The sequence below is a fragment of the Pseudonaja textilis genome, chromosome 14 (genome assembly GCF_049901715.1).
Source record: "Pseudonaja textilis isolate UNSWEBS1 chromosome 14, rPseTex1.2, whole genome shotgun sequence".
NCBI classification, from domain to species: domain Eukaryota; kingdom Metazoa; phylum Chordata; class Lepidosauria; order Squamata; family Elapidae; genus Pseudonaja; species Pseudonaja textilis.
The window spans coordinates 13,835,051-13,851,886 of record NC_142003.1 but is presented as its reverse complement, the minus strand read 5'-3'; the positions used below and the strand labels follow the sequence as shown (position 1 = coordinate 13,851,886).

Sequence of the window (16,836 nt, the reverse complement as noted above, 5' to 3'; positions counted from 1 at the left end):
TGGCATGAAGGACATCTGGAAGAATAAGGACATCAGTCTGGCAATCCAGTGCACATTAGCTAATGCAATAAGGTTCCCCTCGCACATGCATGCTAGTCGTTTTCTGGCTCTAGGGGGCGGTGCTCATTTCCATTCCAAAGCCGAGGAGCTAGCATTGTCCAAAGACGTCTCCATGGTCATGTGGCTGGTAGGACTGAAGGCCGAAGGCGCACGGAATGATGTTACATTTCCACCAAAGGGATCCCTGTTTTTCTACTTGCATTTTTTACGTGCTTTTGAACTGCTAGGTTGGCAGAAGCTGGGAGAAGGAACAGGAACTCGCTCCATCACACGATGCTAGGGTTTCAAACCGCCAAACTGCCAACCCTTTCTGATCGACAAGCTCTTAGCCACCGAGCCACCGCGTCCCTCAGCTAACGCAATAATTTTTCCTATTCCTATTTATGGCTGCGAAACTTTGGACTCTGAAAAAGGCCGCTAGGAGAACGGTGGATACCTTTGAACTGTGGGGCTGGAGGCGACTATTATGCATCCCATGGACTGTAAAAATAACCAAGAGGTCCTAGAGATGGAACTTCACCCAAAATATCCCTCGAAGCCAAGATCGCCAAGCAGAGGCTGTCATACTTCGGCCATGTCATGAGAGCTGATTGATTTGAAAAGTCACTCAGACCGCTTCTGAACTTCAGGCTTGAAGTGGAAAAGAAGGAAACTTTGATTTGGGGTTTTACCAATTAGGCTGATCGATCCTTATTGATATTATTATGAAAAAAAAGCAAAAAGCTGTGATTTGATGTTAATGCTTTATTTTACTGCAACCAAGAGTTGGAAGTCAATGCTTCTTTTTCTCTTTTTTCTTATCCTTCCTCACTTCTCCTTCCCTTCTTCCCACTGCTTTTCTATTTATTTTTTTAATACTTATCTTATAATATTTTATAACGCAATAAAAATGTAAAATCCCCCCCCCCCGCAAATGTCAATTCTGCTGGGGCTGATCAGAGGAATAAGGAGAGGGGGCCACCCTAGCACCCACTGGTTGGACTCTATAAAGGATGACACTGGGGTGACCGTGGTGGACCTGAAGGAGGCGGGGTGAGACAAAGGGGCATGGAGAGTGCTGACCCACACAGAGCGGCCGAGGGTCAGACTCGAGAGGTGTAAAACCGCACCAATAGCCACAGCAGTGCATTGATTAGAGTGCTGGCTGCCAGCAAAGTGCCGGCTGTCTTCTGATTGCCAGCTGCCAGCCATTTGGCAGTTCGAATCTCACCAGGCTGAAGGTTGACTCAGCCTTGCATCCTTCTGAGGTGGGTCAAATGAGGACCCAGATTGTTGGGGGCAAGAGGCTGACTCTGTTAAACTGCTTAGAGAGGCACTGTAGAGCACTATAAAGCAGTATATAAGTCTAAGTGCTATTGCACTCCCTCCCTCCCATCCATCCATCCATCCATGGTGCGCAGTGGTTAGAATGCAGTATTGCAGGCTATCTCTGCCCATAGCCAGGAATTCGATCCTGACTGGCTCAAGGTTGACTCAGCCTTCCGTCCTTGCGAGGTGGGTAAAATGAAGACCCAGATTATTGGGGGAAAGAGGCTGACTCTTTAAACTGCTTAGAGAGGCCTACACGGTCTAAGCTCCCTACCAGGGAAGATTCCAGAGTTGATCAAAGAAAGATGCATTGATTTGGATTATTGCACTGAGCAGGAAAGTTGGACTGGATGGCCAAGTTGATCCCCAAACGTGCTCCAATTCAGTCCCCCTACCGCCTTCTCCATACGACCGAAACGGCGGCCTGGTTCAGTTCCTTACCCCACAGGTCGTGATCACAGGATCTTTAAACACACTGCAACACAACTGGCAACAGAGTTTCACAGAGGGCTGCTCAGCAAACACCAGAGGCTCCTGCAACCAACCAGAAGACACACACAGGTGAGAATGAAAGAGCGCCCCCCCTTTGCTCAAATGCGGCAATGCTCTGCCAGGCCGGGGAGTTCGGGAGACAAAATTTACAGCTAGGCCTCGACTTACAACCACAACTGAGCCCAAAGTTTCTGTTGCTAGGAGACACGGTTATTAAGTGAGCTTCACCCCATTTCATGGCTTTACTTGCACGCAGGGAGGAACGGAGAAGAGAGCAACATGGATTGCATGGCTTACGAGGGAGGAAAGGGCCTCGATTCCCTTCATTAGCCACAGCTGGGAAGGGAGTTTAAAGGAGAGGCATGCTGAGTGCAGCATCTACTGGGAGCAAACGTGAGTTCATCTTGTGTTGTCTTTGCTTATCTGTGTTCCTGGCATCTTCCCATCTGTGTTGAATTACTGTCGTTCCTTCACGTCTGGAATTCCTTCTCCTGCCCTACCAGACTAATATTCTCATTTTGCCTTGATTGGACTTATAGTTTTTTGTTGAGCACTTTTTGGACTTGATTCTCTGCAGGCAAAGGCTGTTCCTGGGAGAGTTTTTCTCCAGCAAGAAGGTAACCAGGACATTGGGGCCCAAGTTGGAGCTAATAAAGGGACTCCCACTGATTATCCGACTGTGTTGCCTTTGTGCCACGTCCCTTTGGGTCATCACAACAGCACTGAAAAAAGTGACTCATAAAAGTCATTCTTACCACCACTGCAGCATCCCTATTCTCAGGGGATCAAAATTCAAACACTTGGCAGTTGACTCATACTGACAATGGTTGCAGTACCCTGAGGTCATGGGATCCCCTTTTGTGATCCCCTTCTGGCAAGCAAAGTCAATGGGGAAGCCAGATTCGCTTAACAACAGTCTTACTAACTTAACAGCTGCAGCGATTCACTTAACAACTGTGGCAAGAAAAGTCATAAAATTAGGCAAACCCCACTTAACAAATATTTCATTTAGCAACGGAAAGCTTATGGTTTTAACAATTGTCACCAAAGGTTCCTTTGTGAAAAGAAAAATGAAATTCCTGCTATGCAAAGAGTTTTCTACTTTGGTAGTTAATAGAGAAAAAAATGTATAGACTTGTTCCACATCATGTATTATGGGAAACTCCCCCCCCGACCCCCAAATACCTACTGGCTCCTCCTCTTCCTCATGGAGAGAGAATGTTGAGCGCAGGGACATGTTGGACTCGGAGTGCAAGGAGCGAATGGAGATGGCAGAGTCAGACCGACGGGTGATTGGCGGCTGGAGAGAGAGAGGAGAGAGGGAGGGGGGAGAAAGGGGGGGAGATGAGTTGGTCACTTATTTAAGGTAAAACAGTACAGCAGCCACAACCAAACTTTCAACAAGTGTGTTCAGAACCAGCATTATGGAGGATTCCAGGAAGCCCTTCCTAATGGCAGCCTTTCTTAACAAAACTCAACATATTAACAAAAATTCAATATATTTCTGTCAGGTTCTGTCCCAAGTGGCTGTTTGACCTGCGGCGGGCAAGGGCCAAGCAGCACACAAAGGAACAGTGTGACCACCAAATTCCTTTTGCAAACCTCTCTGCATTTTTTCCAAAACAAGAAACCAACCACAGATTAAACGGAGGGAGGCCTCAATGGCAGACAAAGCACAATTAGCTGCCCTGCAAAGAAGTCACTTTTGCTTCTCACAGAGGTCTGCAAAGTTTAGCCCCTAGAAATCCTTTCACTTCTTGGGCAATAGCAGCGCTTCACTTAACCGTTAAATCCTTGGCAAAAGCTTGACAAATCTCAGACAGGTGGTTGCAAAAGCTCTCCAGACCGATTTCTGCCCCTGAGGCGGATACATAAAAAGCTCACCTTCCCAACATGGAACTTCCTGATGCTGAACCAGGATTCTGGCCAGAAATGCTGGGTCTCGGCTATGATCCTTCACCAAAAAACTACCACGCTTCACTCTCATGGCCTCTGCTGTTCCTAAGAACACTTGTGGTTAGGCTGCTTCTGCTTCTCTCTTTCACACACACTCACACACACACACACACACACACAAACACACTTCTGCCAATTTGCTTTGCGTAGATGGCTGGAGACTTCCTCCTATTCAATTCAGTCGGGGTTCTGCTCCGTGGCTTCCTGTTTGGGGGTGGAAGAGCCAGCTGGGCACCATGCCCACCAATCACCCGGCTTGTCCCGGCTGCAGCCTCTCTGGGACTGGCTCAGCAAGGCAGCGGCTAGCGGAACAGCCACCTCTCAGGTTCTCATCCAGGGAAGGAAGGCCAAGGGAGACCCACAGCACCGGCATGAACACGGGGCTGACCCGGGATAAGAAGAGCAGCAATCACAGTAGAGAAGGAGCCACAAAAAGCCGAGTTTAAAAAGGGGGATCTGGCAGCCCTAACTTTTAGACAGAAGAGACACGTGAGTTGTCCATGTCCTGGCCTCTCCATGGCTCCCATGATGCAGTGTATTTTAATTTAGTTTACTTTATTGTCACTGCACCTCACACAACAAAGTTAAATGCCATCTTCAGTGTACGTAAGAAAACTAAAAAAACAGAACAAAAGCACACATCCTTCGCACTCTATGCAATTGAATTGAAAACCCGATACTGCATTAGTATTACACCATATAGTAGAATTCAACAGAGCTCCTGCCCTGGGATAGAAGCTGTTAGTCGGCCTATTTGTCCTTGTTTTTATTGTCCTGTACCGTCTGCTGGATGGTAATAGTTCAAAAAAAGGGGGGATGCCCAGGATGAGATAGATCTTTGAGGATGTTTTGAACTTTCTTAAGGCAGCAGGAGCTCTAAAGCTCTTCCAAAAGAGGGGAGGGGGCAACCCAGGATCCTCTGGGCAATGACCTTAACCCTCTGGAGGGCCGTATCCCACAGGAAGAGATGGAAAGGGAAGTTCAGAACATGCTGACTCTTTGCTGAGGGTAAGCAAGGGGCCTCTCAACAGGCAGCCTATAGTAGGGAACTCAGGAGAGGCTCTCCTGCATCTCACCTGAGGACCTTCTAGGCCAAACACAAATGGTAACAGGTGCCAGACCTTCCCCGGCTTTTGAATACGAGTTTCATTTGACTGTTAAGTAGCTGTTCTGGATTTGCTGTTCTTGCAATGATTAAATCAGGCAGGATAGGACCAGCCTGTCAGTTGACGAATGCTTCCTCAGAGATGAGACATATTTCCATCCCACGCACTGCAAAAGGCAGTTCCAGGAAATCTACTAAGAGGTCTCTTCTTGACTTGAGCACCAGGTCATTATAGGTCACTTTCAGAAAGTCACAAAAGCGATCAGGAAAGCATAGCAGTTCCAAAGTAATCTGGATGGTACCAGTTCTGGCAAGCTAAAAGCTTCAAGGGCTTGCAAGAATTGTGGATTTGAGGCAGTTCTCGCCTTACGACAACATTTCAGCCCAACATTTCTGTTGCTAAGCAAGACACCTTACATGAATTTGCCTCATTTTACAAGCTTTTATAAAGGTATAAAGGACAGGCAAAGGTGATGAAACTTTTGCAGGAAGCAAAGTTATTCGGTCTGTTTGGATTAAACCTTGAAGCTGTGTGGACTTTGTCCTTCAGTTGTTGTTTTTTTTCAATTTAATTTGGCACTTTAGTTGTTGGCAGCACTTCAAAGGAGAGAAAGGTGGGTGCTTATCTTGAGGGACTGTTTGGGACTCATTACAGGCTGGGAATGAACATAATTCCCAGCGTTGAAATAAAACAGGAGTTGTTTGGACTAAGCATCTGCTTAATTACGGTCTCGGGAAGCCTTGGTCAAAACAGTTATTTTGATGAATGCCTGGAACCCCTTGGGATCTTCAAGGCGGGGGGCTCTCTCAAACTACAGTCCTGCAATGCTTCCGGCCTTTTCTATTTGGCTGTGCCCGGAAGGCTGGAAGGCTGTAATTGGCTGTGAAGTAGCGCAAGAGTCAGGGATCCCCAGATTACTGTGCTGAAGATCTGCAGGGATTGCCGGTGGCTCAGAGGTCATGACTGAAGGTGCTGATATTGGCCTTCAAAGCCCTCAGTGGTTTAATACTCCAGGAACCACCTCTCCTGTTGTGATGACCTACAAATCTCCACGCAGGCTCTCCCAGAGATTTATAGTTCAGGCACCAGCTGAGAAGGTCTCTCTCTCTCTCTCTCTCTCACTCTCCTAGGTGCTGAGAGATGAGGCTCTCTTTGAACCCCTACACTCTCACATTTAGAACTTTCATAAAAATGCTTCTCTTTAATCCAGCCTATTATTATTATGAGCCATGGTGGTGCAGTGGTTAAAGTGCCACATTGCAGGCTAAGTTTGCCCACAGCCTGGAGTTCAATCCCGACCAGCTCAAGATTGACTCAGCCTTCCATCCTTCCAAGGTTGGTAAAATGAGGACCCAGATTGTTGGGGACAAGAGGCTGACTCTGTAAACTGCTTAGAGAGGGCTGGAAAGCACTGTGAAGCGGTGTATAAATCTAAGTGTTAATTGCTGTTGCTATTATTAATCAATTTTAGCATTAACTTTGATACACATATTAGCTTTTTAGATTTAAGAGAAATCGTTAGCTTCCTTGAATATCATTTGAGTTGACAGGTGGGATATAAAGTGATTTTTTTAATTTTTTTAATGTTTACTTATCATTTTTTTACAGCGGCCCATCTACCATATGATGTGCATATGTGCATCAAAATGAAAATAAATACATGAAACAGTGACTTCTCTAAAATGTTAAGACTTTACTTGGCACTGGGGTGTCCTGGAAGGGAGCTGGGCTGCAACCAAGAAACTCCTGCACTCCTTTGGCCTTCAAGCCCGCTGGCAGAGAATAAAAACCCAGGGTCAGCCTCATAGATAGCAGCCCTGGTAGTTTTGATTTCTTGCTTTCTTTCTGCTTGAATGCCTTGTTTGGTACAGCAACAAACTAACTGGTTTGGTATAAGACAGGTACAGACTTCAACCGATAGTTAGGTCTGCAGGAAAAAACAATCGCAACCAGCCTGCCTTCCTATGAGGACCTATACACTGCATGAGCCAGGAAGAGGGCTGAGCAAATATCTACAGACCCCTCACATCCTGGACATGAACTGTTTCAACTCCTCCCATCAAGACACCACTATAGGACATTGCATGCCAAAACAATTAGGCACAAACAATTTACTCCCCTGTGACATCACTCTGCTGAACACCTTAAATATCATAGTAGTTTTACGTATAAGGATATTTATCCACGTAATAGGGCTGTATTCGTATTATCCTTTTTATCTTTCCTATTACTGTCTCCTATTGATATCTTGTAATTATATTCACTTGGTTGTTTTGCATGTACACCGAGAGCTTCCGCACCAGAGACCAATCCCTTGTGTGTCCAATGACACTTGGCCAATAAAGCATATCCTACCCTACCTACCTCACCCTTTAAAGGCAAACAGCAGCTCTTAATAAAAAAAGGGCAGCTGAAAGGCATCGGAGGCTTTCTTCCTTGAGTTAATTCATCAATTCATTTTCATTTTGAACAATTTATTCTTCAACCACATCTCCAAGGATAGTATAATGGGATATATTTAGGCCCCAAATTAAGATTTATGGAGTGAAGCCACATTAAATAAGCCATTGGTTTTTTTTTTTCAATTAGCTCAAACTCAAAATGTACTTGAACCCTCCTTAATTCAGGGGGATTCCTATTACTGAGCCTCCAAAAAGCACCAGCCACACGAAGTATTTTATAATTTTCACCCCATATGATATCGTCCTTCTGAATGTGAAATTTCTGAAAACCACTAGCTGAAGTGGTGAAAAAAGGTCAAAACACGACGACAGTACCGGTAGTCCTCGACTTACAACAGTTCGTCTAGTGACTGTTCAAAGTTACAACAGCATTGAAAAAAAGTGACTGAGGCCCATTTTTTACACTGTTACAGCACTCCCATGGCCCTGTGATCAAAGGGAGATGCTTGTCAACTGACTCATATTTATGACCGTTGCAGTGTCCCAGGGTTATGTGAACTCCTTTTGTGACCTAAAGTCAGTGGGGAATCCAGATTCGCTTTACGGTCATATTACTAACTTGACAACTGTAGAAATTCACTTAAACAACTGTGGCAAGAAAGATCATAAAATGGGGCAAAACTCACTTAACAAATGTCTCACTTAGCAACAGAAATTCTGGGGTCATAAGTCGAGGACTACCTGTATTCACGGAGTGGAATAGTTTGCTTTCAGCTTCTACAAGGGAAGAAGAAACTGTCATTTTGGCTACGATTAAAACCTTATAGGCTAATGGAGGATTGGGAAATAGCAAGCTGGATGGAAAGACCAGAAAACAAACTTGCATTTGGTGGCCAGGGACTGCAATCCACCATGAAACGCTTTCAGTTGAAGCCAACAAGCAGCGTTAATAATTGGGGGGAATTGAGAACCTTCAACAGGACTTTGATTTATTCCTATATTGAACTGCCCAGATTCTATGGAGGGGGACATCTCGACAGATGTAAAGGGTTGCGGGGAGAGGAAGCAGACTGGAATTTGTGACCTGAAGCCGGGTCAGAGAAACCGCCGAGGCCTCCATTCCCAATCTGGCCAGCTCTCTTCTCCTCAAAGCACTTACCATGCTGTCATCCTCGTCTCGGGAGGTAAAGGGGAGTGTACTAGAAGAGGAGGCTGTCGGGCGATGTTGCTTGTATGAACTACTTCCATCTGCTACAAGGAGAATCAGGAGAGAGAGAGAGACAGAGAGAGGGGTGAGATATTCTACAACGTAACAGGTTCCCTTAAATCACTGAGCCGCTTTGAAAAACATATCTGGGAAAAATGAAAAACAAATGAATAAAACTCCACACTTCTCCAAAATTTGCTGAGGACGGAACAGAACAATTAAAAAAAAAACAGCTTTAAAATGAAGAGATTTTTCTATCAATAATTCTAACTTCCATGTATTGATCTAGGTCTATATTGTAAATTTATTCTAAATTTATCTCCTGAAAAACAATTCTTATGCCAACAAAAAGCAGTGTCTATGCAGAAGGACCAAAAAGAATTTCTGTGAAAAATTAAGTTTAAAAAAAAAACCCCAAAGTTAATTTCTCCATGGTCAGAAAACACTGAACATCAAAAAACAAGGGTAGGAAGGAATTAAAATGAATGTCCTAAGAGATAAATAGCTAATTGAACCTCTGCTCCCTATAGAAATATATTTTTTTATGTATTTTATTTACTTCGTTTATATCTGTTATAAACTTCATGTTTGCTTGTTTTCATAAACTGAACCATCACTTAAAATATAACCAACTCGAAATTGAGTATTTGTAGCTCAGGGTTGAACTGTGCGGTTCTTGGGTGTTCCCTGAGTGTGACTGTTTTCTTGCAGACATTTCATTACCAAACTGGGTAAACTCATCAGTGCTAGCAGGGAATGGGAGCAAGCAATGTCTGCAAGAAGAGCGACTTCAATTTAATGACTTCATTAATTAGGATGGATTTTTATGATATATGTATTGAAAAAAACTTTAAAGTAGTTTTGTATTTATAAAATGAGTTTGTAAATGCATGTTTTCTGTCCTTCTATGTAATGTTGACTAATTCCCAAAGTTTGTAAAATATTGATACAATTTGAAAATAAAAGAAAAAGATTTTACTCCATGAGGATAAACTTGAGAGATTTAAATTCAATCAGCTAATTAGAGTTAATTGGATTTTTATTGGTGTGATTTATATAATCAAATGAAAGCTTTAATATAGTTTTGTGTTTAAAATGAAGGTTTTTTTTTCCTTTTTACATATATTTGAGTAATTTAAAAGTTTAAAATATCAAAATTAGAAAAAGTGTTTTTCCCTTTAGGATAAAACAACTGAAATAATATAGGGAATTCTTTTAATATAAATTATGACAGTTTGTAAAGATTAATGAGTAAACAGAAGCATACACAATTCCCCACAGCAAGGAGAAGCAGAGAGGGTAAAATTGACTCTTTTATCCAAAGGATAGGATATATATATTTAATTGTGTTTCTTTTGTGGATTTTGTGCTTGCAATGAAAAAAAAAAGAAACTCTGATTTTGTTTTTGCTGATTAGATAGGCTTGTTGCTATAGAAATGGCTAGTTTATACTGGTGTGTAAAAGTAAAAAGGTGAGGTTGTAATGTTGTCATCTTCTATTGTGCTAAAGAGAGTTGGAAATTGAGTGCCTTTTTTTTCCCTTTCCCCTCTTTATACCATGTTTTCTCTTTTTTTCTTCTACTTTTCTATTACTTTTAAAAAATTATTTGTGTTTTATATTTTAACAAACTAATAAAAATGTATTATACGAACAAGAGAACTTTCTTCTGATGCTTAACCCAACTTTGTTTCTCGTATAATTCCACCTATTGTTTCTAGTTCTGTTACCTGGAGCATCAGAAAACAATCTGGCAACATCTTTGGACTGCCATGCTTCCAGGTACTGTACTTGTCAATCGACAACCCTGTTTTCCCCTAATCCTATTATCCAAAATCAACTGATCTATCATGTTGTTATTCTATGGACCTGCTAGTTATTATTGATGTCCTTAAATACGATCCCAAGATCTATTCAGTACTCTACATGTAGCCCGATTAGAGGGATACTGTGATGATCCGGAGCACGGCACAGAGGTAACACAAAGAGCTGGCAGTTCAAACTGGCCCTTTTGTGCTCCAAATCTCCCCCAAGCGCTCCCACGTTTCTGACAAGTCCCTGAGCAGGGTGATAGTAACACCCCTTCCCCAAACCTCAAGCAGCCTCTGGCTGCAATTAATCCAGCTCAGCTCTGTCTCCACCAAGGCTGCACGGCAATCAATCCCAAATATATTTGGCAAAACAAGAGCAAAGCAAGGAGTTCAAGGAGCAAAAAATCCAGATAATCAGTCCAGAACGCCACACAGAAATTCAAGGATTCTCGGCACATTCAAACACGTCAGCACAGAACACTGCAGGAACTCGGCATTCGTTCCCGACAAATGCCCCTCCCCCACAGCATCTCCTGAAGTCTCATTCCCCAGGTATGTCTGGTGAAGCTGGGCAGGGCACTCTCCTCATGATGGCCTGCTCCATCGGAGCTGATCCTGCCTTTTCTGCACCCTCCGAGCCCTTGCATCAGTAGAGGGTGGTTCTCGCTCCTTGTCTGAAATCTGTTCCTTCCTGCCTGCAAGCCTTACTAATTCTGAGAAGCCTTGCCTGGACTGACTCTGCCCTTCCCCAGTTTCTTCCAAGGCCAATGGAGCTGCCCTCTCACCCTCTGTCAGTTCTTGTTCCATCTCATCTTCCCCCGCAGATTCAGACTCCGATGGGAGTCCGAAATTCAACTCTGAATTTTAGGGAACTCAGACTGGAGCTTTCACCTGACGAACAACTTATTGGATTTTCAGATAAAATGAAAGAAGCCGAGATTTATTTATTCTGTAAACTACCTTATAATTTTACACAGATTAGACAGAGCAAAAATTATTCAGTCCCAACCTTTGGTGATGGTGGTCACGGTAGAGTACGTAGGTCCAAAAGTAGTTTCCATTCTTGTCTGCAACAGAGAGACAATGCATTACTTTCCACCCTACCTGGGTTGAAAACAAGAACGGCAAGGAGGTCAGTTGGAGAAAACTCCAGGATGCCAGGTGAGGTGGCCGTCAAACCGTACTGTCTTACCCCGTTTGTGTTTTCTGGGAGTGTTACTGTTGGAGTGTTACTGTTGGAGAAACGATTGTAGCGGGTATTCTTGTTGGCACTCATAATCTAGTCCCACAATGGAACATCATAAAAGCTGCTTCTGGTAACAACAAAAGAGAAGTTTCTTTCATAAACACACAAAACAATATCTGCAAATCCCCCTCCAGTCCTTCACCATTTTTATAATATCCCAAAAAGATGAAAGCAGTTTTTGAAGAAAAGAAGGGAAGTTCCTCAAATCCTGAAATGTACAACCAAACAATGGGAAAGCTTACAACCAAACAATGGGAAACTGCATTAAGTTAAAAAAAAATCCAGTAAGTCTGAAACTATGACTTGTTCAAAACATAATATTAAAAAATTACTGGACCTCATTGGGTTTGTGTTCAGGGTGTTCTGAGAATAATGCTTCATAAAACATTTTTTGCAATGGCTAGAAGTGATTATGTTATAGAAAGAAATAATTATATGCATTTGTTTAAGAAACAAGAACAAAGAGCAACGTTTTAGAAGTCTGTATTCTTTTGAGATACAGGTAGTCCTTGATTTACAGTTGTTCCTATTATCTTCTTACAATATTAGGCAATACCAGTATCAAGAAGTTTCTAGGTTCTATAACCTCCCAGGACTTGAAATGGACACCTAATATTAGAACCATCGTTAAAAACAAAGCATGTTCTTCCTGCATCAACTCAGAAAGTTCAGACTGCCCGAGGAGCTGTTGATACAGTTCTACAGAGGAATGATTGAGTCTGTTCTTTCTACTTCTCTAACTCTCTGGTTTGGTACAGCAACTAAAGCAACTAAAGCAACTAAAACAGGACAGGCACAGACTTCAATGGAGAGTTAGGTCTGCAGGAAAAACAATCACAACCAGCCCACCTTCCAATGAGGAGCAGGATACTGCACGAGCCAGCAAGAGGGCTGAGAAAATATCTACAAACCCCTTACACCCTGGACATAAACTGTTTCAACTCCTCCCCTTGGAACGCCACTATTGGGCATTGCATGTCAAAACAACTAGACACAAAGATAATTCCCCGCCCCCCGCCTTGCTATCACTCTGCTAAACACCTAATTCCCACAACACTATCTTATGCCATGGGATGTCAAACCACCTAGTAAGACTGTATTATTATTATTATTATTATTATTATTATTATTATTATTATTATTATTATTATTATTATTATTATTAATCACCTTTCCTATTACCTACTTCTATTGGTATCTTACGACTATTACTTGTTGATTGTATTTTATGCTTTATCAATTTGTTGTTTCCATGTACTTGGAGTTTATGCACTGAAAACGAATTCCTTGTGTGTTCAATCACGCTTGGCCAATAAATAAAGAATTCTACACTGGAAGCAGCAGCAAGCCGAGACGTGACCCTGGGCAAAACCAGCTGAAAAGTTGCTTCTGTTTTCTCACAGTAATACAGGAACAAGCTGCACAAGGAACTAACCCTCCAGTATGTTTAGGGACAGCACCTGCCTATAGGGAAAGTGAAACCATCTCTGTAAGAGGTGTTTATATAGAAAAAATGAGGAAGTTGATCTGCTGACAAGAGTGATGGGGACAGGCAGGAACAGGATAGATGAATGAATCAAATAAGGGAGGGGTGAGAAAGTGGAAGGATAATGGGAGGGGAAGGACTTTTGGGCTCAGCTGCCAGGAAGAGGTTTGAGCAAAACCGCAAGATCCGCTCCCTTCAGAATTCAAGCAGCACTCTGGAAGGGCAGATAGGCAGGGAAATCCTACTGTAATCTGAAATTATGCCCTGCACAGAGATCATCACAAAGAATGGTAAATTAGTTTTTACCAAACCTGAGCATGTAACCTTTTTATGCATGCCCTATGCCCTACCTAGGACCTCAGTGGATAAGGATTACTAAAAGTGAACTGAAAATGTTCAACTTTGTTTTTTTTACATGTTTCAGAAGCAAAAGTAAAATGAGTGCCTTAATCCTTGCACTAATCGTGCATGAGAAAAAAAATGATCCCACTTAAGGTTCTCGGGGAGTAAATAGTCTTAACAACACACGATGCTTAAAACATCAACTTTGCACCTTCACATCCATAATACCCGCACACTCAAATAACATATTTTAACTGCCAAGAGGACCTTGGAATTTCCTAGAATTAAAAGTGCATGGAAATTTAGATCCCTAATTACAAGCTTGATGTTTATTTTACAAAACATATTTGCTCCCGGGATCGGAGGATTTAAATACCAGCAATAAACTGCCTAAATCCTTAAAAATATTTTAAAATTAATTAAATGTAAATAATTTTAAAATATTTTAATAAAAACCCAGCCTGACAGGGCAACAGCACAGAAATTATTCACCCAAGTCCTCTTTCAGAATGTTTTCTATTCCACAGCCAAGGCTTAAAACTTTAGAATTCCCCGGTGAATGTTTTCTATCCAAGCCCAGGCCTAGAACTGCACAGCTTCTAAGGCCAAGCTACTGCTTACGCACTCTTTGAATAGCATCCAAATGCTTGTCACCCTGAACTGTTAGGCTGAACCTCTCTCCCCTCCCCAATGATTAATGGTGTCGGTTCCTAGTTATCCTACTGCAGTTTCTTCCAAATGTACAACTTGCTAACGATATAAATATTCAGCTCAGATGTCCATTTCTGTCTTAAGGACATGCCTGTACTGCCTAGATTTATATGTGCACGCACCCAAACCGCAGATCATGGAACGCTTAATATGTCTTTGACACCTGGAAGCTAGGAGCAGCCCACATTCAGATAACACACACTTGGCACTTAAACAAGACTTTAACATTATATGCTGTCATTTTCAACTTTTAATTACTACATAGATGAGCAGCATGGTGGCCCACCTCCTGCTCAGAAGGCTGAAAGTTCGATCCTATGCAGAAGATAAAATATCTGCTGTGAACTCAGCATAGGTGTCAGGAAGGGCATCTGGACAGTAACACTCAGCACCACTCCTGACTCGACCCCAAAACAAAGAGTCAGAATAACAGAGTTGGAAGGGGCTTTGGAGGTCTTTTAGTCCAACCCTCCTGCTCAGGCAGGAAATTCTATACCACTGCAAATGGTTGTTCAATCTCTCCTTTAAAACTTCCAGTGTTGGAGCACCCACAACTTCTGAAGGCAAACTGGTCCACGGATTAATGGTTCTATCAGGAAATTAGGTTGCTTCTCTCCTTGATCAGTTTCCATCCATTGCTTCTTGTCCTGCCCTCACAGGAATGACTCCCTCTTCTTTGTGGCAACCCCTGAGATATTGGAACACTGTTATTACGTCACCCCTAGTCCTTTTTCTCATTAAAAGAAAGAAATCCATAGATGGATTTTCTCTAAGACAATCCACAATCTGTTATTTCATATCTCCCAATAGTACATTCATCACCTCTGTAACCTTCATGCTGGCTGTCCTCTTTTTCCTTCTACCTTTCTCAATATTACAGCCTTTTCCAAAGAGCTGGGTCCACTTAACATGTCTGAAGTAGGATAGTTTACACCTGGTGATTTGTGTCCCAGGGAGAACTCTGGGTTGTCTTGTTCAATGATCCATTTCTTTCAGGATACACTAAGAGCAGAAGAGAGCTATTCTGCCTACAACTCAACAGCAAAGGAGCAAGAAAACCTCTTGAATTTTGTACCTAAGCTTACCTGGCATGCTTGTGTGAAATGTTCGCTTCACCTTTGAGAAGGAAAGAACTTTACTTCAACTGACCTTTAGAATCATCCTAGCCTTTATTTATTCTGGAGGGAGTGAACCTTGTACAAAGACTTAAGAAATGAAAGGCAACGCTGTCCAATCTGGTACAGACCAGAGTGAAAACTGCGATCTTTCAGGGAAACCCTACTGGTGATCTTGCTTGTGTGAAAGGTGGAATTTACATCTCTGGGATACATTCCTGAGGCAGATCATTGCAGAGATTCAGAAAACAGTTGAAGTTCAATCTCAAATGAAGTGTCCCAGTCAAAATTCAATCTGTTTACATTGGCCTAACATTTCCCTGAACTTGAAGTGGTAAGAATGGCATTCTTAAGTGGCTCTTTATTGCTACCATACTAGGTTAAACAGAGAGGGGGATGGATGGGCTGCTTTCTAAAAGCTTCTAAGCCATGGGTGTCAAACTCAATTTCATTGAGAGATGCATCAGAGTTGTATCTGACCTTGAGGACGGGGTAGGTGTGGCCAGCTTGATGTCACTTAGGGGGGGAATCTGTGGGGGCCCGAGTACTCTGCCAACAAAAATGGGCTCCTGAGCTCCATTTTCAGTTGTGATGGCCTCCTGCAACCCTCTGCCAGAAAAAAACGGAGCTCTTTTTCCTGGCAGAGACATTGTGGGCCACTCCTTCGCTGCTTCCAAGGCCTTGAGTTTGACACTCCTATTCTAAATAATACTTTTTCAGTTATAGATAGTCCTTGACTTACAATCATTCATTTAGTGACTGTTTGGAGTTACAACAGCACTGAAAAAATGTGACTTATGACTGCTTTTCATAGTTATGACCTTTGCAATATCCCCATGATCACGTGATCCAAATTCAGATGCTCAGCAACTGGTTCATATTTACGACCGTTGCGATGTTTCAGGGTCATGTGATCTCCTTTCCCGCCCTTCTGATAAGCCAAGTCATCAGGGAAAGCCAAATTCACTTAACAACTAGGCTATACTAGCCTATCCACCGCAGCAATTCAACTGAACAACTTTGGCAAGAAAAGTTGTAACATAGGGCAAAACTCCCTTAGCAAATGTCTCACTTAGCAACATAAATTTGGGGCTCATAAATTTTGGACTGTAGGCCGAGGACTACCTATATTTATAATGTTTATATAACTAGCCAACTGATCAGCATGGATTTGATTCAAATCAAGTCAATTTAAATCATGGTTTAAACCATGATTTAAATCACTAGTAAAAAGGCTTGTTTTAAATCAGAGGTCTCCAAACTTGGCAAGTTTTAAGACTTGTGGACTTCAACTCCCAGAATTCTCCAGCCAGCTATGTTTGAAGTCTACAAGTCTTAAAGCTGCCGAGTTTAGGGACCCCTGATTTAAATCAACTCGATTTAAATCGTAATTTATAAAGAGCAACTGTCATCTCTGCTCCTCTTCTGACCCGCTGTCCCCTATATTTCAGAATCTACAACCTCATGCTACATAACTAAGCTCCATTTTCATACCGAATAAACTCAATGATTAATGTAACTTAAACGGAAAACTATCTTTGGGCAGGTTTTTACTCCAAAAAAGCATTTTATTATCAAAATGAATTCGATAAAAAT

The 16,836-nt window shown here is 42.4% G+C and overlaps 1 protein-coding gene across 4 annotated transcripts in view; it reads right to left on the bottom strand.

The window, feature by feature from the left end:
- TRAF7 (TNF receptor associated factor 7) overlaps nt 1-16,836 on the bottom strand; it is a 49,091-nt gene that overhangs the window by 31,609 nt on the left and 646 nt on the right. Inside the window, exons 2-6 of one of the 4 annotated variants that reach the window (XM_026704071.2) lie at nt 11,533-11,653; nt 11,350-11,407; nt 8,484-8,575; nt 3,050-3,160; nt 1,810-1,902 (exon numbers count right to left, since the gene is read on the bottom strand). In XM_026704071.2, the coding sequence (XP_026559856.1) occupies nt 1,810-1,902; nt 3,050-3,160; nt 8,484-8,575; nt 11,350-11,407; nt 11,533-11,616 (438 nt within the window). In that variant the 5' untranslated portion in view covers nt 11,617-11,653. Of the gene's footprint in view, nt 1-1,809; nt 1,903-3,049; nt 3,161-3,744; nt 4,007-8,483; nt 8,576-11,349; nt 11,408-11,532; nt 11,654-16,836 lie in introns of those variants that run through there. The other 3 variants (XM_026704074.2, XM_087912606.1, XM_087912607.1) reach the window with 3 other exon arrangements.